The 27,677-nt window shown below is 38.6% G+C and overlaps 2 protein-coding genes across 4 annotated transcripts; one reads left to right on the plus strand and one right to left on the minus strand.

Moving 5' to 3' along the window:
• The first annotated feature begins 284 nt into the window (after window positions 1-284).
• Window positions 285-17,174, plus strand: FAM216A (family with sequence similarity 216 member A). The gene is made up of 7 exons (XM_074205641.1): window positions 285-426; window positions 9,152-9,192; window positions 10,244-10,362; window positions 12,470-12,599; window positions 12,694-12,877; window positions 13,536-13,618; window positions 16,616-17,174. Exons 1-7 carry the CDS (start codon window positions 350-352, stop codon window positions 16,726-16,728), a joined length of 747 nt encoding a protein of 248 aa, XP_074061742.1. The 5' UTR covers window positions 285-349; the 3' UTR covers window positions 16,729-17,174.
• Window positions 17,175-17,704: 530 nt separating this feature from the next.
• VPS29 (VPS29 retromer complex component) lies at window positions 17,705-27,593 on the minus strand. 3 transcript variants are annotated; one of them, XM_074205643.1, is made up of 4 exons: window positions 27,455-27,593; window positions 22,547-22,738; window positions 18,965-19,200; window positions 17,705-18,196 (listed from the first exon to the last, which is right to left on the minus strand). In XM_074205643.1, the coding sequence occupies exons 1-4, from the start codon at window positions 27,455-27,457 to the stop codon at window positions 18,079-18,081; spliced, it is 549 nt and encodes a 182-aa protein (XP_074061744.1). In that variant the 5' UTR covers window positions 27,458-27,593; the 3' UTR covers window positions 17,705-18,078. The 3 variants fall into 3 exon arrangements, with proteins under 3 accessions (XP_074061744.1, XP_074061743.1, XP_074061745.1); XM_074205642.1 differs by lacking the exon at window positions 27,455-27,593 and adding an exon at window positions 24,671-27,146; XM_074205644.1 differs by lacking the exon at window positions 27,455-27,593 and adding an exon at window positions 22,897-24,588.
• Between the last annotated feature and the right edge of the window lie 84 nt (window positions 27,594-27,677).

Genomic DNA, 27,677 nt, shown 5'->3' on the forward strand with positions numbered 1-27,677 from the left:
AATGGACGAGGCCGGCTCCGGCGGAGCGCGTCGGCGCCTCCACCTGCAGCAGGGGCCGCCCCGGAGCCACCGCCCAGCCGGCCGTGGGGCGGGTCCCGGCCTCGGCGGCGCCGCTCGGAAGCCCTGCGCGGCCGGCGGCCGTCCTCCCCGTCGTCCCGCCTAGGATGCGCGGGCGCCTCCCGTGCACGGGCCGCCCCGGGCCCCGACCGGCGCCGCCGCGCCCCTGGGCCGCGGCCCACGTCTAGCGGCGCCTGCGCCCGCCGAGCCCCGGGGAGCCGGGGGCACGGAGCCCGCAGCCGGGGCGCGTCCGCCGGCCTCCCCGAAGCCGGGCCCGGGCCCGGGGGCGCTGATGCCGGGCCAGATGCAGGCGCCCCCCCGGCCGGAGGAGGGCGCCCCGGCGCCGGAGCCGGCGGCCGGGAGCGGCGGGTGAGGCCCGGGGCCCGCGGGGGGCGGGGGGCGGCCTCCCCGAGGGGTCTGCGGGGCCTGGGGGGCGGTGACGTCAGGCGGGGGAGCAGCGCTGCGGGGGGGGGGGCCGCGGAATTCGCCTTTTCACCAGCATTCATTCATTCATTCGTTCATTCATTGAACAAACCCTCAGAACGCGGGAAGAATCAGCGGGCCGCCCTTAGCTGAGCCCCGATTCTGCGCGAAGCAAAGCTTTATTCTCCCTCCAAGACCGCGGGTGGGGTGGGGGCGGCGCCTCAGCATCCTCATCCTCGCCGTGGCGAATGGCACCCAAAACAAAAGGCATCAATGAAACTTTAGAAAGAAGAAAATTACTGAGAAGAAGAAAGAAAAACACCTTGGGTCTTGGAATGGGGAATGTTGTAATATTAAATTTATTTACATTTATGTTTCAAGTCATCACCTGGACGTTTATTCCTGGATATTCAGAGATTATTCAGATATTCGGGTCCCCAGGTCCAGCTCTACCCATGTCTGCCTCGAAAGGCCTTATACTACGCCCCTGCTGCACTTGAGATATTACCTCAGTGATGATAGCATTACTTCTATTGTTAGAGATAACATCCCATCCACAGATCCAGCCATTTTTCTCCATAAATCTGCCAGCTACATGTCTGTTGACTGACTGGAGACCCATTCAGTGTGCAGCAGGTCATTCCCCAGGGCCATTTAAAAATATTTGTTATTTGCTGGTAATTGTGGAGTTGTCTGTTCCTCACTCTCAATATGTGGCTAGCTCATTTCTTTTTCTGGTCATAGGTTTTCTGGATTATATACTTGGTCAATAAGCCGGAAAGTTGTTACTGATAGCCTTTTATTTGTCTTTTCCATTGTCCTTGGAGTCACCAACCACTGTGATTCATGATAGGTTCTTGTATTTTGTTCCAAAATTCCTCACTCTTTGGTTCTGGGAGAACATTTGTGTTGTTTGTGGGGTTTTTTTTTATTTTTTTAGGTGTATTTTTTTTTTGCAAGGCAATGGGGTTAAGTGACTTGCCCAAGGCCACACAGCTAGGTCATTATTAAGTGTCTGAGGTTACATTTGAACTCAGGTCCTCCTGACTCCAGGGCTGTGCTCTCCACTGTGCCACCTAGCCGCCCCTTGTTTTTTTTTAAAGGGTTTGTGTGTGTGAGACAGAGAAGAATATACATGCATATATATTTGTGAGAGAGCAGCTTGGGATCCTTAAGATATTGTGAAATTTACAAAATATAATCAAAACTAGCATTCAACAAATTTTAATAATATTTCAGGCACTGGGATACAAATTAAAAAAAAAGACAAGTCCTTTTTTTTGCTACACGGTAATAAAAGCCTAAACTCTCTCCCAGTTGTTACCACTGCTCATAGCTCACTGTCCATCTCCACTTCCTATATAAGATATACATCTAACTGTTAGTCATAATCAGGACAGTAGAATTTTTCATCCATTTGTTTTTTCTGATTTATTATGCTGATCTCTTTTAGGTTATTACAGATCTCTGGGATTTTTTAATTTTGTTTTATCTTTGTTTTGTTTGACTGTTAGGACAGTGTGATCCACAAACACTAGAATCTGGTGGAACTCACCATTTATAGTCCATGAATCCATATTTGATTTGGAACCTCCATGGCACATTTCTTCATGACTGCATGAGCCTATGTATGTAAAGGAATACATTTTAATATCACTTAAAATAAATGCCAATATTTATAATGTCAGAAAATTCTACATTCCATGGCCTGTAAATATTTTTCTTCTTTTTTAAATTTCATTGATACCCTCTCCCTTAAAATAAAAACCATTACATAAAAAACCTTTTATGTATACTTTATACAACATTCACCCCCCACCACTGCTCAGAAGAGAGAAAAACGGATTAGTTTTATCATTAGTCTTCTGGAACCATGTTTACATGTTGTATTAGTTCTGTATTTTGATGTCTTTGCATTGTGTCCATTTATGTTTTTATATTCATTATACATGCTATTCTCCAGATTCTGCTTTCTTCATTCTTTATCAGTTTTTACAGTTCAAAATGAAAGTTTGTGTCCCTCAATTCTTATATTTGTCATTATGTGTCTGGCAGTAATTATCTCTTCTATTCTTGTAACACAATTAGTCCAGTCATTTCCCAATGAGTTTTACTTGGGGCAGCTAGGTGGGGCAATGAGAACACTGGCCCTGGAGTCAGCAGGGCCTGAGTTCAAATCCAGATTCAGACACTTAATAATTGCCTAGCTGTGTGACCTTGAGCAAGTCATTTAACCTCCCATTGCCTTACAGAAAACCTAAAAAAAAATGAGTTTTACCTTCTTTAGAATTATTTTGCCACTTGATAGTGTTGCTGCTCTATTGGAGCATATATGGGACTTTTCTATCTCTGACTTTCCTTGGGAAATATGCCATAAGGCAAGCTTTCTAGATCAAATGTTCTGAGTAGTTGGGTGACTTCTTGTTTTGTTTTTTCTTTATTCCAAATTGTTTTCCATAATAGGTCAATATACAGATCTGTCTAGAGGGTGTTAGTATGCCTGTCTCCTCATAGCTCCTCTAATATTTTCTACCTTAATTATTTGCCATTTTGATAGGTATGAGGTGAAAACAGAGTGAAATTCACCAACATTAGGCTAACTTTGCGGAATTTCCAAACAGAAAGAGAGTATCTTCAGGGAGTGGTGCCTAGGAAGGAATAAAGGAGCGAAGATGGTAGACTTGGGCAATTTCTTTAAAATAGAAAGTTCCAGTAGAAACCACCCAATTAAGGAAGGGACTGAAGGGGAAGAGTGATCCTCCAGAGTACTAGGAGGCTGGTGGGAAGTCTTTCTTGAGTGAGAAGGCTGATCTGCCATCACAGAGAAAGAAATCTAGAAAGTCAGGAGTGGGACTCCCCCTGGTCTTTGTGTGAATTTTAATTTCTTTTATGTGAATTCAGAAAGAACAGAGTGGGAGTTATGGTAGGAGATGTTATCTTTCTTAGGCATTCATTACTTTATTTTGTGGGGAGGATATCTGTATAAAAGTTCTCAGCTATCCTAATTCAAGTTTATTTTTAGAAAAACACTTTACATTTTTTGGCACTTGCTCAAATAGCTTTTTTTTTTGCATTTGTATTTTACTTTTTTCCAGTTACATATATAGTTTTTCCAATTACTTTTTCCAATTATTTTTTGTAAAATTTTGAGTTCCAAATTTTTCTCCCTCCTTCCTTCTCTTCTCCCCTCCCCAGTACAGTTATACATGTACAATCATATTTAACACATTTCCATATAAGTCATGTTGTGAAAAGAATCAGAACAAAAGGTAAAATCCACAAAAAAACAAAAAAATTTAAAAAGTGAAAATATATGCTTAAATTGATGGTATTTTCCATTACAAGTATTTTTTTAATTTAACTTAATTTAATATAATTTTATTTTAGTTTAGTGTTTTAGTTTTTTTGCAAGGCAATGGAGTTAAGTGGCTTGCCCAGGGCCACACAGCTAGGTAATTATCAAGTGTTTGAGGCTAGATTTGAACTCAGGTCCTCCCTACTCCAGGGCTGTTGCTCTATCCACTGTGCCACCTAGCCGCCCCGTCTTTTTTTTAATGAGATATTTATTTATTTTGAATTTTACATTATTTTCCCCTAATCTCACTTCTGTCCCCCCCCAAGACAGTTTGTTTGTCTTTATATTGTTTCCATAGTATACAGTAATCTCAGAGAAAAATCATATCCTTAAGGAGGAAACATAAAGTATGAGATATAGCAGAATTACATAATAAGATAACTTTTTTTTTTAAATTAAAGGTAATAGTCTTTGGTCTTTGTTCAAACTCCACAATTCTTTCTTGGGATACAGATAGTATTCTCCATTGCAGAGAGCCCAAAATGGTGCCTGATTGTTGCACTGATGGAATGAACAAGTACATCAATGTTGATCATCACCCCCATGTTGCTGTTAGGGTGTACAATGTTCTTCTGGTTCTGCTCATCTTGCTCAGCATCAGTTCATGCAAATCCTTCCAGGTTTCTCTGAATTCCTATTCCTCCTGGTTTCTAATAGAACAAGAGTTCCATAAGGTACATAAACCACAATTTGTTCAGCCATCCCCCAATTGATGGACATTCACTCAATTTCCAATTCTTTGCCACCACAAACAGCTGCTATGAATTTTTGTACAAGTGATGTTTTTACCCTTTTTCATCAACTCTTCAGGGTATAGACCCAGTACTGGTATATTGCTGGATCTAAGGGTATGCACATTTTTGTTGCCCTATGGGCATAATTCCACATCACAAGTCTTTTTTACACTTGTCTTTGATCATTGCGTTGCTGAGAAGAGCCAAGTGTATCTCAGCTGATCATCTCACAATTACATTTTGTCAACAGTCATTTCCCAGAAACAGTCCCCACTCTGATTCAATAATACCTTCCCTAATAAAATAAAAAATAAAAAATTACCTCTTTAACTTGTAATGTCAGAGTCATCCTAATGCTACCAAGTTGCTGTTTGGAGCATTGTTACAAAATAAACAAATGTCCATTCTACACCTTATTCTTTATTAAAACCAGCAATATTTAGCCTTTACTTTGGCAGCTATGTGGCTCAATAGACAGAGCATCAGATCATGAGTTTAAATTTGGTTTCAGATACTTCCTAGATGTGTGACCCTGGGCAAGTCACTTAACCCTGATTGCCTCACCAAAAAACAAAACAAAAAACCCAACCTCTTATTGTTGTTGTTAAAGATTGGAGATGGATTGATGATGCAGAAAGCAGCAGTTAGTCTTAAGGATCTACTGTGTTAAGCAGTACCTGGGAATACAAAAGGAATCAATCCCTTTCTTTCAAGAAATTCACATTCTAATTGTGGAGACAAGAAGCAAACAGCTTTGTTCAGACAAGCCAGATGTAGAATAAATAGAAAACAGTTCACAAATGGAAGGCTGCCTATAGAAGGTGGAATTTTAATTGGGACTTGAAGGAAGCCAAGAAAGCCAGTAGGTATGGTTGAAGAGGGAGAGGATTCCAGTGTAAGGAACAGCCAGAGAAAGTACCAAGAATAAGAGATGGAGTGTCTAGTTTGTGGCAGGGAATGAGTTAGAAGGAGATTGGGGAAAATGGCGAGGAAGAGTAGGTTACAAAGATCTTTGAATACTCAATAGAAAACTTTGTATTTGGTCCTGAGGTGTCAGGGTAGTGAGTAGAACCTGATTGGACCTACACTATAGGAAAGTCACTTTGGTGGCTGAATGGAAGATGGCTTGAAGTAGGGAGGGACTTGAGGGGAGCTAACCTATCCACAGACCCAACAGTCCAGTTCTGAAGTGGTGAAGGTCTCTTCCATGGTAGTAGCAAGGTCAGACAAAGGAAGGGGGCCTATTTGAGAGATGTTACAAAGGTAAAATTGAAAGACTTGGAACCATATTGGATATTGAGGAGGGAGGGAGGAGAAATAGTGAGGAATAAAGGATGACTCAGGTTGTGAGTCTGAGGAACTGAGAGGCTGGGATTGCTCTTCATAGTAATAGGGAATGTCAGAAGTGGGGAGGGTTCAGTTTTGGACTGTCTACTGGATATGCAGTTCTAGATATCTGAATGGCAGTTGAAGATGTGAGAGTGGAGCCCAACAGAGAGATGGGCAGGATAAGTAGATTTCAAAGACAGCAGAAAAGAGGTGGCAGTTAAATCCAAGGAGACTAATGAGATCACGAAGTGCATTAGGATGGGGAGAAAAGGACTCAGGATAGAACACTATGAGTACATCTATGATTAGAGGGTATGACCTACACATCCTCTAATGCAAATCTAGCAAGGGATACTGAGAAGTAATGGTTTGATAAGAGGAGAGAGCAATGTCCTGAAAATCTCTTAGAGAAAAGAAATATGTAGAAGAGGGTGATAGTAGAATCAGAAGGTACAGAGAAGCCAGGAGAAATGAGGAATTGAGAAAAGACCATACACACACACACACACACACACACACACACACACACACACACACACATACACACACACACACACACACACACACAAACACTCTCTCTCTCCCCCCCATACGCAAACTTACACAAATATATACACATTTGTGTGTGTGTGTGTATATATACACAGAGATGCAAACTTAAACATTAACACATACATGTAGCATGATGTGTGGACCACCCTTCAGACAATTTAAACAAAGGAATGTGCCCCAACTCAAGCCAGCCTAATTCCCCTAGATTAGATCTCTCCTTAAGGTTTTCTGGTTGGGTAAGGTTCTACTCAAGAACAAAAAGCATTTATCTCAAGATTTGGACAGTCTCACCTTTCAGTAATGTCCTTCAGAGACTGGCTGAAAACATCTACAGAGGTTTATTTCTAAATGAGGATATAAAGAAAACGGCCTAGATTCTCCCTTCCCATATTAATAGTAATAATACAAGAGAGAGAAAAATCATTTCTTTTGGAATTGAATTGAATTGAATTGAACTGGTTGACTAAAGAATCAAGATATGGAAAAGAAGAGTGTGTGGCTAGCCAGTCCCGGGGTCATGGTCTAGGAGAAAACTGAGGGCTATTGGGATTGGAGATCACATGTAGACTAAGGAGGATGTGGTAAGGGAAAGCAGGAGAGAGGGGAAAGGCCAAAAGATTATGGTCAGAATTCTCAAACATGGAGGTGGTGCCTTTGTTGGTGATGGCAAGATCAAGGATAAGACTAACTTTGTGACTGAGGAGGGGTCATGGGTAATGAGGAACTAAGTGATTAGGGTACTGAGGAAGAAAATGTGTATTTTGCCTTCTTATTCTCCCTTTTTTGGAATATCATCTATACCCTGCCCTCTGACTGTGAGTAGGAATGCTAATAAGAATAGCTAGCTTTTACAGAATACTGGGCTTGGAATCAAGAAGATTCATCTGTTTCCAGACACTTGCCAGCTTTATGACCCTGGGTAAGTCACTTTGCCTCATCTGTAAAATGAGCTGTAGAAGGACCTGGCAAACCAAGTCAGGCTCTCTGCTGAGAAAACTAATTTATCTAATCTCTCTTATCTTCTCTACATTTTTTTTCAGTTACCTACAGTGGGGCAGCTAGGTGGTACAATGGATAGAGCACTGGCCTTGGAATTAGGAGGGCAAGAGTTGGAATCCAGACTTAGACACTTGCCACTTAACTAGCTGTGTGACCTTGGGAAGGTCACTCCCATCCATGATTGCCACCCATCCAGAGCCATCTCTGGTGTCTTGATTCATTGTGGGTCATCGGACTTAGATGGCTCTGGAGGAGAAAATGAGGCTGGTGACTTAGCCCAGCACCCCCTCACTCAAATCCAATTCACATGCTTGTCCTGGCATCATCTCCCTGTTGTCATGGTCTTGAGAAAGGACAAACATCCTCCTCCTCTTCCTCCTCATCCTCATCTCCTTATATGACTGGATGATTTCTATATAAGCTAGATATATATAATAGATATAAGCTAGAGATAGCTTATCTATAAGAGATAATTATTGATTCTCAGATTCATGTTTCCTTAAGAATTTTGAACTGGGTGTCCTTGTAGATAGGTCAAACTCAGAATTGACCTTAACAACCTTTCCCCTCACCCCCCCCCCACCTACCTATCCTCCAAACTTCTCTTTTTCTGGGATAGACTCTGCCACCTTCCAGTCACCCAGGTTCAAACCTCAGTGTAATCCCCTATACTTCATTTTTACATCACATATCAACTCAGCTGCCAAATCTTGTCCTTTCTACCTCCACAATATTTTTCACATCTGCCTTCTCTCTACTCACCCAGACCCTCTTCACCTCTCACCTGGACTGTAACAATAACCTCCTTACAGGTCTCTCTACCTCAATTTCTCCACATAGGTGTCAGTTTGATGTTCCTAAAATATAGATCAGACCATGTCAACTCCATTGGTTGACTATATTACTTCTGTAGGATCAAATATAAACTCCTCTGTTTGGTATTTAAAACCACCTAAATGCCTCACAGTCAGTTGATCAATAATAAATATTTCTGTGCCAGGCACTGTGCTAATCACTAACCTACCTTACCAACATTATTATCTATTACTCCCCTTTCTGCAGTCTATAATCCAGTCAAACTAGCCTTCACACTCTTGTCTCTCACAGCACCCACCTCCAGCTCTATCTTTGCTCAGCTTATTTCTTGTACCTCTATTGTAAAGTCCCTCCTTACCTCTATTTCCTAGAATCCCTAGTCTCCTTCAAAGGTCACTTTAAATTCCACCCTCTAATGAAGCCTTTCCTGCCCCTCTCAACTGCTTGTGCCTTCCCATCACCTCTGATGGATCTTGTATGTTCTGAAAAACATACCTGTTATCTCCCCTGGCTAGACTATAAGCTGTTAATGCAAAAAGGCTGTTTCAACATTATTTTTTTAGCTCCAGTGCCTAAGTATGGTGGCCGGGTCATAGCAAGTTCTTAATAAACACTTATTTAATAGATTTCACAAGATGGGGAAAAAAAGGAAAGAAACTCTCAACTAAGTCACTTTGAAAGATCCTGTGAGAGTGTTATCATTCTAAGAGATAATTATTATGCAGAGAAAATATTGAGGCGTAGGCGAAGCCCAAGAGAAATGAGGCCAGAGAAAAAGCAGCAAGTACAATTAACCAAATGACCTTTCCTTTCATTTCTCTCCTTCTGACCCTACAAAAACTGCTGGTGATTATATGCTGTTATTTGTGCTGTTTATTTTTAACAGATCAGCTGGGCAGCCTTGGTTCCAGAATCTAAAATGTCCTGGTAAGTACAGCATACAGAGTTGATAATAAGTATAATTAAGATGGTTCAAAGAGGACAATTTGCCTGTAACTGCACACACAATGGGCTGAAGATGGGGGGAGGGAAGGAAGGGGTGGTGTTGTTTTTGGTTTTTTTGAGTTATGCTTTAGAATAGCCTTTGAGCTTTGTCTTTTAGATGGCAGAAGTATCCAGTAGAGTCTTTTCCCTTCTGGAGATCTTCTTTGTAGGCATCACTTTCTCTCCTTCTCAGCCCCCCCACCCAGAATACCCTATTCTAAAAGTTTACATCTGGAACCAAAGAGAATTGATTTTTTTATTATCTGAAGTTCAGAGGCCAAGTATATTCTCTGTCTTGGAGGAAAGAAAACACAATTGAGTACAGTTATCCCTTTTACATCTCAGGATTAGGGGCCTGGCATCCCCTCAATCTGGAAAATCCTCAGTAAAATTTTTGACCCCTTTCTTCATTTCTGTTGATATTATTCAACATTAGAAATGGTTCCTTTTATTTTGAAAGTAGCAAGATAATTTAAAAGTAAGTTTTTGTTTTGTTTTTTGATGTCAAGTACTCTTCCAGACAAATTATTTCTGGGGCACTTTTTTGGCACTCAGGGATTGCTATGTTGTTCTTGTGACCCTGACCTTAAAAGCCTATTATATAGGAATAATTGTTAACCATAATATTTATTGTAGAAATGCAGGTATAGCTTTCATTATTCAAATCCTATATGATAAAGATAAAATTCATCAACCTTCCTGAGTATGGAGCAAAACTCCATAGCCATTGTGGGTGATGTAGTCAAAAATCTCATTGTTCATTACCTAGGGCTCACACTTGAATATTGCATATTTGAAAATTCTTCATCATGTTCAATTGTGTACATTTTAAGATGTTTGCATGCCCTTAAGTCAGATCACAAACATCATGCTCTAACATGTAGAAAATGCAAAGATCCTTGGTGATATTTCCATATTTATAGGTCCTGCAGATTAGATCATTGAATTTTCATCTTTCATGACATTTGTTTGGTAATGTCTTCTTGGGCCACAGATAGAATTGAAGAAGAACCAAGAGTAGAACCACACATAGCCCGGCTTCAGGAGTTATGGACCACACCTCAGCTCCAAACTGTTCACATTCCTAAATCGATGAACACACCATTTCTTAAGGTACACTTAATGGGTACTTTATGAGAAAGTAGTTGTTTTCTGCACTGCAGATGGACTTCTGACTGATGAGAACAAAAGATTTCAAAGTTCAAAAGTGAACCAGACCCCTGAAGCGGCTTTGTACCCCAACACAGCAACCTGGAGGACATGTACTTACTGGGGGGCAGGGACTATTTTAAAAAAATTGACCCTGAATCTCTAGTGTCTACTATAGTGTCTTGGCTTTATAGATACTTTGTCTATATATAGATATATAGATATAGTTAGATGTTAGATACTTGTATAGATGCTTTATAGATGCTAGAGTATAGATGCTTTATAAATATTTGTTGAATCAAAGCAAATTTGATATAAACAGCAAGTAATCAATCAGTATTTTTCAAATGAATACCTTCCTCTTATAGCTTACATCACTGTAGCTTCTCTGGGGGAAAATTCATTATTTATTGCTTCTTCTGGGCTCTGACAATTGGAGTTTGCTTTTTTTTTTCCCTCAATGGAGAATTAAAATCAGGGTTCAGGTTACTCAAGGAAAGTGTATCCTACTGATGATATCCAGAGAAGGTAATGTAAAAGTTTAAGGCAGCTATATGAAGAGTGCAAGGGGGGAGAGAGGGCAGCTATATGGAGAGAGAGAGAGAGAGAGAGAGAGAGAGAGAGAGAGAGAGAGAGAGAGAGAGAGAGAACACGAACTATAGCTCAGTTTCTCTGATTCTCAAAAATAACAAACAAATGAGAAACCAGACAACAAACTTCTCTAGTATTTGATGCTTGATCTGTATCCATTAGTGAAGCTCCCAGTTGTCACATACATTCATTGCCACATAGCTGGGAGGGTGAAGAGGGTTACTAAAGATTTTCTGTAAACTAGAGGAGTCTGCCTTTTTTTTTTTTAACTTGAATACTCAAGTAGATTTGTGAACATATTCTCTTTAATCAGTGCAGACTGCAACTCTTCTATCCCTGCCTATGCACTGCAATTATTATCCTTATTGTCCTAGGAGCTTGGCACAGAGCTTCCAGGAATGTGTTCTGAGACTTCTTCACTTTCTTCTACTGTTTGCAAAGATACTAGTAGAAGACCCAGGCTGATGATTATTTCTCCCTCAATGTTTATATCTCTTTAGTGTTTGCTGTATTAGCTTACTCAAAAACTCATATATTTACATGTTTATAGATATACACGTATATATCTGTAAATATGTATAACCATGCTTATGTACACACATCTATGTAGATTTGTATATAAATATCATGGATATATGCCATATTTCCTTCAATACTTCTGTAACTTCATCATTTTAAGGAATCCCTCTTGTCCACAGCAGGGATAAACTTTCTGGACGATTATAAAATATGTATAACTCTATGTATATAAATGGATAAAATGACTGATCTTCAAGACTATTTTAATGGGGCAATGGATAAAGCACTGGAGTCAGGAAGACTTGAGTCTAATTTTGCCACCCACTTACTAGCTGGGTGACCCTGGGCCAGTCACTTAACTTCTGATTTCATTTCCTCAACTATAAAATGGGGATTATAATAACACCTACTTTCCAGGGTTGTTGTGAGGATCAAATGATTAATATATGTAAAGCTCTTAGTCTAGAATAGATACCTAATAATTCCTTGTTGCCTTCCTCCCCTTTTGAGATTTGCCTCAGCAAAAGATTCCAAACTCTGCCAGCAATGTGGTGATGAGCATCTCAGGACTTAGGCTGATCCTTCAGTGACAGACAGCTGTGCCCACCCTTTGATGCCCTTTCACTTTTTTTGTTTGTTTGTTTTTTGGTAAGGCAATATGGGGTTAAGTGACTGGCCCAAGGCCACACAGCTAGGTAATTATTAAGTGTCTGAGGTCACATCTGAACTCAGGACCTCCCAACTCCAGGGCTGGTGCTCTGTTTACTGCGCCATCTAGCTGCCCCATACCCTTTTACTTTCTAGAGGACCTGTTTTGGTGGCATAACCTTCAAAGTCCCAGGGTTGCCTCCAGGTCACAAGGAAGCATAGAGGAAGTTTTAATGAGCTTATTTCCTTTAGAGTAAACCCAAACTGCCAATTTTCTGGTTAGTAATTCAGATTGAAAATTTCTGTATTTCAGCATCCAGACCTCACGACAGGTCAAAAGCGCTATCTCTGCAGCATTGCCAATATTTATAGCACGGATTCATTGAAATCTCTGATGAAGAGACAGTACATGCACATGGTTCAGCATGATACCCAAAAGTCAGGCAAGTGCCCATGGAGTCATTGTCCCGCTCTCAACCTGTTGCTCATGATGTTGTCTCAACCAATTCTAACTCCTGGCTTTGCTTGCTATTGAAGGTATCTCTACCCATAGAGGTCAGCTCAGCCCACGATATTCCCAGAAACAGCATTCTCCCTGCACGACATGGAGACACCAGCTGGAAAGGTTGGATTCACTGCATTCTAGCATCACATCTACACCATCAGCTGAACCACAGGCCATACAGCATTCCCTCTGGCAACCAGGGAGGAACAAGGAAGGGTATGCTGTCACCTGCTTTGAAGGAATCAAATTCCTTTAAATATAGATTAAACCTGAAATCTTGTTTAGTTGCTTTTAATTTGTTGACTTTAGGACAGAAAAATGTGGGACAAAGGCAGAGTGAAATCTTAGGATGTGAAATATTAGTTCACTGACTAGGACATGTCACTACTTTTGTCTCTGATCACCTCCATTTTTAGCAATCTCTCGCTCTGGAACTTAGTTTATATCCACTGAGTGGATAGTAAATTCTTTGAAGGCAGGGATCATTTCTGTTTTTGTAGCTCCGCAGAGGTGCATATATAGTCGAATGGCAAAAACTGGTTGGTCATTGAAAGATGGGAAACAACTCAAGCTAGTCATGCTTTTGAGCATCCTCTTCTTTCCCATCCAAAGACAAAGTAGAGGCACTGTACCCTAGCAGGACTCCTCTGCCATATTACAGAGGACAGTATCCAATTGGATACTTTACTGTCCAATTTGGCAAAGAAGGGATGATGACTAAGTATTCAACCTTTGCTACCATTGAAAGATTTGAGTTTTGGAGAAATAAAAAAAATCCCATAAGGCTGGCTTAACAAAAGGAAGCTTGCTTTGGCTCTCATATACACCCTTTGTATTTTGTTGGATGAATTAAAGTATTTCTCTTATTTTACAGGTTAAAATGTGGGTCTTTACCCAAAGCAAGATGTAAGTCACTAAAGATTTTTCAAAGGCCCAACAAAGCTTTCAGATACCCAGGTAACTACCCAATTTAAAATAAAAGGTTGGTTATTGGGACAAAAAAATGGAGAACAAGTTCTAAATTTTTTATTTTAATGAAATATATTTTGATTTTCCTTCTGGAATATATTCAGAATTCAGGATCTAGTTGCCTTCTACCTATCTTGATAAATGCTGGAGACAGCATTTTTTGTTACTTTGGAATTATCTTGGATCATTGTAATCTTGAGATTAGCTAAGTCATTCAGGGCTGATCATGCAAAATTTTGCTGTTACTGTGCACAGTGTTGTGGTTTTGCTCACTTCATTTTGCATCATTTCATGTAAGTCTTCCTAGATTTTTCTGAAACCATTCCACTCAACATTTCTTATAACACAACAGAACTCCCATCACAATCATGTATCACAGTTTGTTCAGCCATTTCCAAATTGATGGGTGTTCCCTTGATTTCCAATTCTTTGTCACCACAAAAAGAGCTGCTTTAAAGTATTTTTGAACATATAGGTCCTCCCCCCCTCCCTTTTTTTTAAAGCACTTTGGGCTATAGACCTCCTAATGGTACTGCTGGGTCAAGGGGTATGTGATTTTCTAGAACAACAACATTATCATAAAGACAAATAACTAAAACGTGTTAGAACTCTAATCAACACAATGATTCCAGAAGATTCAAGATAAACATTATTCAAACTGGGACACATTTCTTTTGGATATGCCAAAGGAGGAATTTGTTTTCCCTGACTATACAAGCTTATAATGGGTTTGGTTTGATTCACTTTCAAAGGGAACAGGAAGATGGGAAGGAGATTGAAAATTTCAGTTATTAATTGAAAAAAGTAACAATTTAATTTAAGAAAAAAGAATGGATGGGAATGGAAAGAGAAGGTAGAGACCAGAAAGTACCATTGCAAGAACCTAGGCAAGAGATGAAAGCTTGAATTAGGGCAGTAGCAGTGTGACTGAAAAGAAATCAATCCAAGAAACATTTATGATGATGATGATGATGTTTGTCCTTCATTCTTGAAGAAGACCTTGACATCAGGGAAGTGATGTCACAACAAGCACATGGGGGGCTGTGCTAAATCACCAGCCTCACTTTCTGCTCCAGAGCCATCTGGGTCTAATGGCCAGATATGAAACAAGATGATTGGGAATGAGCCTGGATGGAAGACAGTCAGGGTTAAGTGAATTACCCAAGTGACAGCTAGTCAAGTGTCTGAGGCCAGCATTTAGTTCTGAGAATACAAATACAAGCAAAAAAGAAGGTCTCTGTCCTCAAGGAGCTTATATTCTAAAGGATAAAGAAAGCTAGTACATAGAAGACTTGAAAAGGGAAGTGGGGAGAAGTATGAGGTACAGTGATTTAGTCTAGATTTAGGAGGGGAGGAAAGAGAAAGGCCTGAGCCCTTCCTCAAAAATAAGAGGTTCCAGGAGGACTCTCCAAAGATGGCACCAGAGGAAAGGATCTTCTTTCTGTCATGAAAGCAGAGTCCACCAGAATTAGGTCATCAAGAATGAGGGAAAATAATGGGAGATAAGACTGATTGGAGTCAGATAGTCAGATATTCGAGGACCTTGAATGCTAGGCTAAAGAATTTAGATTTTATTCAGTAGCCAATTAAAAACAAATTGAGCCAAAAAAGTGATGTGATCAGAGCTCTACCTTAGAAAGAGGAACCTAGGGGCAGCTAGGTGGCACAGTGGATAAAGCGCTAGCCCTGGAGTCAGGAGTACCTGGGTTCAAATCTGGCCTCAGACACTTAATAATTACCTAGCTGTGTAGCCTTGGGCAAGCCACTTAACCCCATTTGCCTTGCAAAAACCTAAAAAAAAAGTAGAAGGACTGAAAGGACAGTCACTCAACCCCATTTGCCTTGCAAAAAAAAAAAAAACCCAAAACGGAAAGAGGAAACTAACAATGTTATATAAACTGGAAGGAAAAAAGCTAGAGGATACATGTTTTTGCAATCATGCAGATCAAAGATAATGAGATCCTAGACTCTAGGGTTGGAGCAATAGAAATGGTCAGAAGAGAATATAAGAAAAGGTAACAAGGAACTGATAAAAACTAGATCATTAGTACTATAGTGCTGTGCACATAAAAGACAATTAGTGTTTATAGAATACCACAGACTAGATGTGAAAAGCAAAGGGAGGAGTCAAAAATTATTTTTAAGATTGAAGGATGATAGGGTGGCTAGGTGGTGCAGTGGATAAAGCACCAGCTTTGCAGTCAGGAGTACATGGGTTCAAATCCAGTCTCAGACACTTAATAATTACCTAGCTATGTGGCCTTGGGCAAGCCACTTAACCCCATTTGCCTTGCAAAAACCTAAAAAAAAAAAAAAGATTGAAGGATGATTAAGGGAATGGCAATGCCACTAAAAAATAGGAAGTGAGAAAAGGAATAAGCATGGGGCAAGATGAATTTGAAATGCTGGTGAGACAAATATCTATACCTCTATTTCTGCTTCAAATACCAGTTGTGAAAAAAGCTTAGTTTACTATCTTAAAGTGCATTATAAATGTGTATTCTATGGAGAATAAAACAATGTTAAAATCTAGAAAAAAAGGAATGGAGGAAGCATGTTAGATGTTGCAAGTATGGAGTAAAATAATCTCTAGAATGATGAAAATTTCTGTACCCTGAGGGGAAAAAGTGATGGCTTAAATGATCCAGTCAATAATTCCAGAAGGGAAAATTAAACTACTAAATATATATGTAGGTCTCATCAAGTAAGTTTTGGATCCATGCATAGTTTGGGATTGACAGTTTGCCTTCCCCACTCCCTGTTTAGGGATCTCTGATTTTACAATATGACCCAATGGAAAAATGGGACATATTTTACATAACTAAATAAACACTTGGAATTCCATTTTGCGAAGTGTGGAATACCTTTATAGACTTGCAGGTAAAAGATGATTTTGCTTAATTATTTTGAAGGTTGTAATTATGACATTATGACTCCACAATGAAATGCAGCTGGTGTTCTTAGACATTATCTTTCTTCTTTCAGCTTTCACAAATGATTTTGACTCATACATGAGTGAAGAAAAAAGAGATGAAGATTTATTAAATAAGTGTATGCAGTCAATGACAATAGAAGAACAAGGGGAAAATCTGATGTGAGTTTGACCCTCCTATCCTGTAGTCCTGGTTTCAGTTATTGGCCTAAATCCAACTTGATTTCACAGTCATGTGCCAAAGGAGGAGGTTGTGAATTCTGTTCATAACTAATTTTAGGTCAGTACTGTCTATGTTAATTCACTATTGTCTTATTGGCTAGTTTGGGAGCATTCTAAAACTTGGCTTGTGAACATGTAACTGGTTTGATGTAGTTCAGTGTTTCAGTGATACTTGTGCAGCAACATTTATCTGTAATCCAAGCTCATATTTGTAGTCAAGACATTTAAAACCTTTCATTTCACTTAAAAGAAAAGTAAGAATTCTTTTAGTTTTCCTTGAGGCATTTGCTACCAAAGGCTATTAGATAGGAAATTTTACATAAGCATCCTGCTGTAAATGATTCCTTTTATCTCTGTGCTAAATCCTCAATAAATGTTTGTTGAATTGGACTTCTTGACTATTACTTCCTAAGGAGGCTGAATGGATAAACTATGGAAATATATAGTTATGTGGTCACTTAAAATACAACTTTAACATTCATGATAAACTATTCATGTTGTATACTTCAAGAAAAACCTCAGAGAAACTCATTAAATAGAAGGCAATAATTTGTATTACAAAAGCATTTGCCATAGATGTCCTTAAATAGGAACTTCTCAAGCCTGCTGCATCGTTTTCTACAAAGGCTCAGCTGTTGAGGATCAACTTTTAAAAATGAAAATAACTTCAGACTCAACTGACAAATTTGACTGGCACATTTCAGTAACATCTTTTGTTTGAGGAAAGGGTGATTATATCCACACATGGAAAATAAAACCAGAAAGAGATACTTCCGAGTCACATCATACAGGCTTCAGTTATATAATTCACTTTCAAAGAAATTGTAAGGATCACATTGAGTCTCTTACCCATGTTTTCATTCGACCCCTCACTTTTTCAAGATTGAATATTAAAACATAGGTTATCAAGGACAGATAAATGAAAGGTAAGTGTTTATTACAGTATAAAGAGAAGAACAGTGTATACAAGGAGACAATCTGGAACTCTTCTATTCATGCACAATGTTGGGAACAAAGGCTTGAAGGTTAACATTGAATATATTTACAGAAGTAAACTTTTTTTACATACATCCATTTATCATGTGGTACAAGTTATCCTTAGAAATCATGTCCTAGAAACTAAATACATTCTTATAGTTTACAATAAGCTTGTAGCAAATTATGTATCATCAAATAAGATGTTAGTTTTTAATGCATAATACTTTAAAAATGTCACAATTTTGTGATTTCTGAATGCTTAATTACTTGATTCAAACAAGGGAATGGAACAAAAAAGATCACCAGGAGGACTGTTTTAGGATTTTTTGTATTCAATTCGTTCTACTTTCACATCATCTCCAATTAGCTGATACACATAAGTGACAACTGTAGAAGCCTGGATATCCATCAATACAAATGAAGGAATGATGTTTCTGGAAAGGGAAAAAAATTTATATTAAGCACTAATACTATACTTTTATATTTTCAAGCTAACAATTTAGAAAATAGTATTCAATGATAAATCTGGTTGCAAATCATCAGAAAGCCCTGACATGTAATTAAAAGATATGACAAAACAATTCTCAAAAGAATTAACAGTCATTTGAAATGATACTCCATTTCACTATTAAGAGGAATGAAAATCAATAGTTAAGTTTTGCCTAATACCTTCAAAGTGACTCAAATGACCATACTTTTAATACAGTAATTTCACTACTTAGATATATATTCTAAGATGGACACTGATAAGAAGTCCTCAAAATATTTATAAAAGCACTTTTTATATAGCAAAGAATTAGAGGCAAAGTAGTTATCTATTGATTGGGGGGAAAATGAATGTGGTTAAAAATTATCAAGGGCCCCAACCCCATTCCTCTTGTAGAGGTGGGAGATTCATGGATGTGGTATATGGCATAATTTTTAGATTATTTTGCTGATTTTTTTCATTTTCCCTATAAATATATTATTTGATAGAAAGATAGTTTATTGGAAAGGGGGTTAAGGGAATGAAAGAAATTCTGTTGATGCAAAAAAAATCAATAAAAATTTATTTAAAAAAATTCAATTTGCAAAAAAAGGAAAACTAAGTTTCTAAGCAAAAAGGAATCAATGTTATGCAACTGGTAACATTTTTTTTTTGGTAGTTTCAGGTTAATGATAATAAAGCACTGAGAATCAAAAACAACATTATTATTACTCACGTTTCCAGAGCATTATATGCTCCAGTGGCAGATCCTGGATTAATATAGAATTTATTTTCATGTTCAAAGGCCTCAAATTTATGTGTGTGTCCTGAAATAAGAATGTCCACATCAAACTGCCTTTGAAGTAATGCTAAACTGGCCATATCGCCCCATGGAATTACTTGATGTCCATGGATCAAACCAATTTTAAACTGTCCAACAGTTACCACCTTTTGTTCTGGATAATTCAGATTCTAAAAGGAAACAAACAAAAAAAATGCACATAAATTTTAGAAGTAATGACATTTAATCAGCTATTTGTCAATAAATTAACAGTACTAGTCTCATTAGATACACTATCTTTCATAGGATAGACACTAAGTAAATTTAGTTTACTGTTTAAACAGTTCAATATTTTTAATGTTTTGAAATTTTTTAAAACATTTAGGAATATTTGTTGATTAACAGAAATTAATCTTATATGCTGGATGTCTTTAAGGAAAACCACAGAGAATTCTGACAAATCATTTAGAAAAGTGAACTTGAATGTTATATTGTCTTTTTTCCTACTAAACAAACTCTGGGGCAAAACTGACCTAATATGCATTAGAAAGTTGGTGGGATAGCTCTGAATAGGTACTCTTTATTTAAAAAACAGAACAAAACTGGGTGGCTAAAAAGGGGAAGTCATGTGGATGGTGTTGACTTGTATATTAAAAACTTATGGGGGGGGCAGCTAGGTGATGCAGTGGATAGAGTACTGGCCCTGGAATCAGGAGGACCCTAATTGAAATTTGGCCTCAGATATTTCTTAATTACTTAGCTGTGTGACATTTGGGCAAGTCAAGCCACTTAACCCCACTGCCTTGTAAAAACAAAAAATAAAGAACTTATGGGGCAGTTAGGCAGCACAGTGGATAGAGCACTGGCCCTGGAGTCAGAAAGATCCGAGGTTAAATCTGGCCTCAGACACTTAGTAATTACCTGGAAGTGAAAATGCAGGAAAATCACCTAATCCCATTACCTTGCAAAAAGCCAAAAAAAAAAAAATTATACTCAAGTGAAAAAGTTGAGGCAGATCACTGGGGTAGGTTCCTGAAACATCACAAGCCTGGTACAAAAGCAAGATAGAGTGGTTGTGGGGACCTTCAAGTATCCAGACAGCTCTTGGAGTTGCCAAAAGCACAACAGCTACTATAACTTGCTGACTTATCTTGATGATAACTTAGTTCTTCAAAAAGTTAAGGAACGGGGTGACTAGGTGGTGCAGTGGATAAAGCACCGGCCCTGGAGTCAGGAGTACCTGGGTTCAAATCCGGTCTCAGACACTTAATAATTACCTAGCTGTGTGGCCTTGGGCAAGCCACTTAACCCCATTTGCCTTGCAAAAAAAAAAAAAAAACCCAACCAAAAAACCCTAAAAAGTTAAGGAACATGTAAGGAAAAAAATCCTAGAATGTTAATGATTCTCACTAAACAGGGAGGAATTTGTTGTTACCAGGGTGGAAAGTTGAAAACTTGGAGGGAGCTGGAAATCGTTTGATATGCTCTAGATTTTAAGAGAAGAGATTTCAAAAGGATTTAGAAAATATTACAAATGGGCTAACTTTTTATAAGGGAGGTCAATCCATAATGGTCAGGAAAATTGTCTAGAATGAATCTTTGAAGGCACAAAGGGAAAAATTCTGATGAGGAAAAAAAACGGTAGTTTTAAAATGGGAGTTTTCTTAAGAGACTGATATGGATGCACAGACAACTCACTAACCAACTTAAAAAATTAAAAAAAAAAAGACTGATCTTCTGGAAACAATGTCAGGGATGCTAAACCTCAGAATGAAATAAGACTGGCAAGAAAAGCCCAGTACAAAAACAGGGTTTTAAAAGTCATATGAGGAGGGAGACAGCGAGGAAAAGAATCCAAAAAAGATAGAACCACTGTCTGAGGTGGGATGGGATGATAAGAGCAATGAATGGATGACTTCCCATTTTGTTTCTACCAGGGAGGACTTTTGGATTGGATAAAGAATTAATAGTCAACATAAGTGAGGAAATAATAATAGTGCACTCAGCTGCTCTTGATGAGGCATTTCAGTTATCTGTCCCACATGAATTATATATTGGTTGATGTGATGGAAGCAATATCCTAAAACTCCTTAATACTCCCCCATGCAAATTAGCTCAGTATTTTCTTAAAAGGTACTGAAATTAAGCCAAGATTTAATTGACTCAAGGGACTAAAACTGGGGACCCTGATGTAGCTTCCAGGATGTCTGGATATAAAGGGAGTGGAGTTACTGCCTTTAGAATGTGACCAGAGAGACCAGCAGCTTAGATGACATGTATTCAGCCGAATCAAAGATAAGAGTCTACATAAAGATCCCTTCTCTGTTCCAATTGTCTTTCCTCTGTTATGGCCAAGTAAACCTTTGATTAATTGTTAAATTGATTACAAATGTCTCATTTTGTTCCTTTTTTTCAGATCTAAACTATCCAGAGCCCAGCCTGAGTCATGCTCAGCCCATAACATACTAAAAGAACTGGCAGATGTGATTGCTCAATGATTTTGAAACTAATTTTGAAAGCCAAGAGAATATAGGAAGGGTAAAAATAGTACAAAGGTACAAAAGATAAAAGTTCCTTTTTTTTTTAAGGGAAGAGAATGGACTGAAGCAAGCTCTAATAGAGGCTTACATGCTTCACTGTTTCTTGGAAAAATGCTAGAATATATTATCAAAATTATTAATGAATATCTAGGGAAAAAACACCATGATTACAAAGAATCATGTTGGAACAAAGAAGAAATGCAGCAGATGATAGTATAAGCAGAGCTATTTGGAAATGACTACATAACTAGATTCAGAGGAAGTAGTCATGAAGGGTTCGATACCTGAAAAGCTTCAGGGGAGTTCCTCAGAGATCTATGCTTAGCCCAGTTCTGTTTAACTTAGACAAAGAAAGAGCTGGAACTCCTATTAAATTTTCTGGGAATGAAAGCTATAGAGGTCTTTTTCTCCGCTACAGCTTGCCACCTTTCTTTGAACAGAAAAGAGGCATGAATCACTGTTGTTCACTGACTCTTGTCATTAGTCACTTCTGCCATTTTTCCCTGATACGAATAAAATGTATTACTCATGCCACTCATTTAATTATATATGGGAAAATATAGGTATAGATTATCAGTAATCCCAGAAATCCAAGATACGAACTATTCACATCAGAATCACAGTATGTAAGGGTCAGAAGAGACCTAGATTTTCTAGTTCAAGACTCTCATTTGCCAAAAGTCACACAACTCTTAGATTAGAACCTTTGTCTCCTAAGTCCTGCCCTTTTTCCCTCTTGGCACTACCAGAGTTCAAGACTCTCATTTGCCAAAAGTCACACAACTCTTAGATTAGAACCTTTGTCTCCTAAGTCCTGCCCTTTTTCCTCTTGGCACTACCAGAGCATGACTGGTTCTCTGGCTGAACCACTTGATTTGGATATAATTGAAAAGATGGCAAATTCAGACAAATGATAGCAAAACCATTTTCAATTGAAAACAGTTTAGTTAAAACTATGTCCAAAAAAAATGAGATAAAAATAGTAAAAATACATCACCTCATCAAAGTCTCCTCTAACAATGTGAACATCTCCAGCTAGAGTCTTTAGATAGTCATAACTTTCTTTGGTGCAAAGGTTTCCAGTGCAGAGAATGTGCTGAATTTTTCCAGGCACCAGCAGTTTTTTGAATTTAGCTGGCAGACTGTTGCATCTGTGGGGGATGTGCAGATCTCCTAATACTAACACCAACTTATTAGGTGTCAGGGTGTGAAATAATAACAAATTAAACAAGATGTTATATGAGGCAAAACAAAATTCAACAGATAACAATTGTTCTCCTTTAATTCCTTTAACAAATAAAATACAACAAAAAAAATTTCAAGAAAGCAGAAATCATTCTTCCTCACCATAAAATTACCATTGAAAGGAATTACTGGCTCCTCCTCAGCTCCAAATTAAGCTGTTTTTGTTTTCATCACGAATGGTAAGCTGATATTTTCCACATAATCTCTATATTTTCATTTTCCCTCTCACTTGTTTTATCTCCTTTATTTAACTCAGTTATAATCCCCAAATGCAAAATAATATTTTCATAATTTTTCAAGTACATTAACTGCTAAAAGTTAATCACTTTCTTTTGTTGAGCTATTAATTTACAAGAGAAACTGATTATAATTTCAACACAGCTTCAATTAGGATAACAAGTTTGGCTATTACAATATTAGAAAGCAAGAAAATAATCACCATAATGGTAACAGTTATACAAACTTATTTGGGTTTTCCAAAGATTCCACACACAAAGCATTATTTCCTTTTGCCCCTTCATGGAAAGGGAACCTTTGAGGAAGGCTAAATTTATATATGTTTTTCATAGGGTCATGAAATCAATTTTTTTCAATTGTTCAATTCCATCTCATTCTAAGTCTAATATATGTACACGCACACACATATATCCTTTTCTATAACTTTTTTCTAAAAAGGACATATTAAAGAAAATATTAAATTTTTCAATACCAGCATAAAATACTGGTAGGAGATTTGAGATGTGTGCAAACACTTATGTCACCACAAACTTTGTAAATTAGTTATTCATGCAAATTAAAATGATCACTGAAAGCAGCTGGATTTCATTAAAAGCAACAAAAATCAAAATGGCTGCAAAGCAAAATGAACTGTTACCAGAACATGGGAATGACAGCAGAGTGACAGGGGTTGACAAAATTTCCATGCCATTATTTTTTGCTAAGTAAGCCTCTTTTTGAAAAAGAGAAGTAACATTTTAGTTGGTGCAATAACTCAATGGCTTGAATCAGTTGGATTGTTTCAACATAGATCTTGGAGCACAAGTAGCTAATAACACCTGCACACTTTTGCCCTCCCTGAAGAGTATATAGATGTGAATGTGGAATAATAATAATCTTCATTCCCTTTGGATCAGAATTTAAAAAACAGGGAATTAATGAGACACTGGGATTTGAGAAATGACAGAAAATAGATAGCTAAATAAAAGATACCCAGACTCCTCAAAATAAAAATTCACAAAAGGCTAGGCTTCCAAAACACTCCTAAAATATATATTTAGGAAATGGGCTATTCATTTTCAGCAGACTTAAAATAATGCTGTATCTCCACAATTTCCTTCTTAATGACCCCAACTGGCTACCAATGTCCTCTAAAATGCAGTGAATTATCCTTGAGGTATGCATATTTGATCCAGAATAAGGGATTAACAACACAGAAACATGTCATAATTATACAAAAAAGACAAACCCCAAGTATTGGGGGAGAACACTAGAATCTTGTTATAACAGTATCTCCATAATAAATACATGATATGGGACACAGTAGGTAAAATATATATTTCTGATTCTCTGAGTACAAAGTGTCCTTGAATGAATTTCAAATTATCCTTAATTTCATACTTCATCAATTCATGTCACAGCAAGAGTCTAGAGTATTTTAAAATAGAAGTTACAGTTAATGACAGCCTACAACCCAGTTAGTGAAGGTGTCAGGATTTAGTCATTGACTTTTCCCTGACAGATACAGTAAGGATAAAACATCCAAGAACAACATACCAACAATAAAAGTTCAGAAATCTGTACCTCATTAGGATGCTCTAATAGCTCTGAGTCAGTCACCCACCACCAATGTTAGTAGGAGCTACAAGAAGAAACTTACTCTGTGCCCAGCCTTATTGGAATGAAGAAGTTGATTGCAGACAGGGGGATGAAAAAAAGGGTGAAACATGACCAATGTTAAACAAAAGAAAGCAAAAGAAAATAAAATTTAAAAACCTTTAGCCAAATAAATATGCAAACTGTTAATGAATTCTGAGTGTTATGAAAGAAAATGTTAAAAAAAAATCAGCTTTGCTCACACTGTGCTCAAAATGAAACCAAAAGAAACTATTTTAATCTTATTCAACAAGTTTGGGGGTTGTTTTTCATTTTAAAGATTTTGCTACAAATTTTTTCCAACATTCTTTCCTTCTAATGGTCCCCAAAATCTATGGAATAAAATTACTACCCTTAGCTTTCAGTTCAATCTAGACTCTGAAGTGGCAAAATTGGAGACATTCCCATCAATGGTACATAACTGGGGGTGTGTTTGTAGATTCATAAGGTAGTTATCAATTATGCCTCCAAACAGGATTGATTTAGTAATACTGTATCTTTGAACTAATGATATATGATTCTAATAGTTGTCAGATTATATTGGGGTTGGATCTTTATTAATTATTTTGCACACCATGATAGATAGTGCTGCAATAGTGGAATGGCACTGGCCTTAAAGCCAGGAGGATCTGGGTTCAAGTGTAGTGGTCTGTCATTATATGACTGTGGGCAAGCCACACAACATTCAGTGCCCTAGGTCAGCAGTTCTCCTATTTATTGGTCTCAGAACTCCTTTAAACTCATAAAAAATTTTAAGGGCCCCAAAGAACTTTTATTTATGTGGGCAATACCTATTGAGATATTTATTATATTAGAAATTTAAAAATTAAAACTGATAAATTTTTAAATGCTTAGTAATTTATTACTACCAATAATAAAACCCATTAAATGTTAACATAATAACACATTTTATGGGGAAAAAACTTAAAATGAAAATTGGCATTGTTTTACATATTTTTGTAAATACCTTAATGTCTGACTTAATAGAAAAATGGATTATTTTATCTGCTCTGCATTCAATCTGTTACAGTATAAAGAAAATATGACCTTACACAGATATATAGTGGGAAAAGGAAGGGGTATTTTAATAAGTAAATGAGGTCTTAGTATTATGATGAAAATTGTTTTGATCTTGGGGTCCCCCAAGAAGTGCTGCGCTTATAAACTTTCTAATAATTTAGAAGCAATTCATTTTGGAGCTAACCAGGATTAAGACCTACTCACTCTGAGTTTAAAACTTTAAATCAGTCAATTCTACCCTGTATTGACTTAAAAAAAAAAGTAAAAGGTAGATTGCATACATCTCAGAAAATTTAAAAAGGCAAGTTATATGTGTGTGTGAGGATATAATTTAACCTGCTACTGATACAAATAAAAAAGTTTGCTCTAACACAATCTAAAAAACAAGGAACTTCTTAATCAAATGAGTTAATGTATGTGAACTCTTTGAAAATCAATTATTTTGATCAAATTATTAATTTGTCAATTTTTATCATCATCAATTTTAAGACGAGTCTTATTTTTATGTCACGGACCTACTTTCTGACAAACTAGTAAAGCCTCTGGACCCTTTCTCAGAATATTGTTTTTAAATAATTAAAGGAAATGCTAAATTTGAGTCAGAAGCAAGTGAAAATAAGATGTAATTTTCTTCTCATCAAACTTTATGGACCCTTTGAAATCCATCAACAGACACCCTGAGTGGTCCATGGAACTAAGGTTCTGATCTATTGACTTAGGAAGAACAGAATTTAAGAATGCTTTTCCAATGGAAGAAGCATGGACTAAATGAAAATTGAATCTGCTCCCAATAACCCCAGGATTTAAAACGACAATGAAATTTAGAGGTCAAATACTTTAGGATCCTCTTAAAAAACTTGTTAACTGAATTTCAATATAATTTGTATTCTTTGTAATACTCTAATGCTTTAACTTATACATCAAAAACACCATTCCCAGAAGTGGTCCACAGGCTTCACCAGACAGTCAAAGGAATCCAGGACACAAGAAAAAATTAAGAATCCTGATCTGTTCCAAATCCCGCAGATCACAGGTGAGCAAACTGACGGTCGGAGAAAGGAATTTGCCCCCAAGTTACCCAGGCAGAAAGTAGCAGAGTCACCATGAGATCCCAGGTCTTGCCCAAATCCAGTGCTCTTTCGTAATCAAATGAGTTAAATGTATGTGAACTCTTTGAGAATCCATTATTCTGATAAAATTATTAATCTGTCAATTATTTTACTCCATGTTCTCTTTGGAAGGGCCTTTTCCCCCAAAGATTTAAGGCAGAAAACTGAAAAAGGTAGGATTTCTCCTGACTACTCTCAGCTTTCCAAGAAATCTCGGAGGCTGTGAACAAGACTGAGCCAAACTGCCTTTAGGAGGGAGGGACAAGAAAGGTTTGAAGCCCCTTCCCCAAAAGGCCTCCAGGTCCATTTTGGCCCCGGGAGGGTCCCCGCCGGTGCTCAGTCCGCGGAGGGGAAGGGGCCGGCCGGCCCTGCCCCACTCGGCTGGGGGAGGGGCGCCCCGGCGGGGTGCGTGGCCACGTGACGCGGCGGACCCCGGCCGCCCGGACCGGGCTGGGCTGGGGGCGGGGGCGCAGGCCCCGTGACTCGGGACGGCGGCGGCTCCGCTCCCCGGGCCCGGGCCCGACAAGGCTGGAGCCGAGCCCGGGCGCCTCCTCCGCCTCCGCCCCCACCCTCCGCGGCCTTCGCCCGCCCCTCCCTGCCTGCCTCTCCCTGCCTCCCCGCCGGCTCGGGGCTGCTCCGCGGACCGCCGCCGCCCTCACCATCCTGTCACCGGCCCCGCTCCGCCGCAGCAACCGTCGCCGCTGCCTCCTTCCTCGGCCTCCCCAGGAACCCGCCCACCGAGGGCTCGGCCAATCGGGAGGAGCTCCGCCTCCGAGGTGGCGACGGCGGCCCGGAGAGGTCTCGATTCTCGGGTAAGCGAAGCGCCCGGGGGCAGGTGACCGGAAGTCTGGGGGCGGGGCCTCCTCGGAAAGAGCGGGAAGC

The sequence above is a fragment of the Macrotis lagotis genome, chromosome X (genome assembly GCF_037893015.1).
Source record: "Macrotis lagotis isolate mMagLag1 chromosome X, bilby.v1.9.chrom.fasta, whole genome shotgun sequence".
Lineage (NCBI taxonomy): Eukaryota > Metazoa > Chordata > Mammalia > Peramelemorphia > Peramelidae > Macrotis > Macrotis lagotis.

Coding starts and splice junctions, on each gene's coding strand:
- FAM216A (XM_074205641.1), top strand. CDS start 350: ATGCCGGGCCAGATGCAGGCGCCCCCCCGGCCGGAGGAGGGCGCCCCG. Junction 12,600..12,693: donor GCATGATACCCAAAAGTCAG/GCAAGTGCCCAT, acceptor TTGCTATTGAAG/GTATCTCTACCCATAGAGGT. Junction 12,878..13,535: donor CCAGGGAGGAACAAGGAAGG/GTATGCTGTCAC, acceptor CTTATTTTACAG/GTTAAAATGTGGGTCTTTAC.
- VPS29 (XM_074205642.1), bottom strand. CDS start 24,739: ATGTTTCACCCTTTTTTTCATCCCCCTGTCTGCAATCAACTTCTTCAT. Junction 22,739..24,670: donor CCAATAAGGCTGGGCACAGA/GTAAGTTTCTTC, acceptor ACACCTAATAAG/TTGGTGTTAGTATTAGGAGA. Junction 19,201..22,546: donor TTAGAGGAGACTTTGATGAG/GTGATGTATTTT, acceptor GTTTCCTTTTAG/AATCTGAATTATCCAGAACA.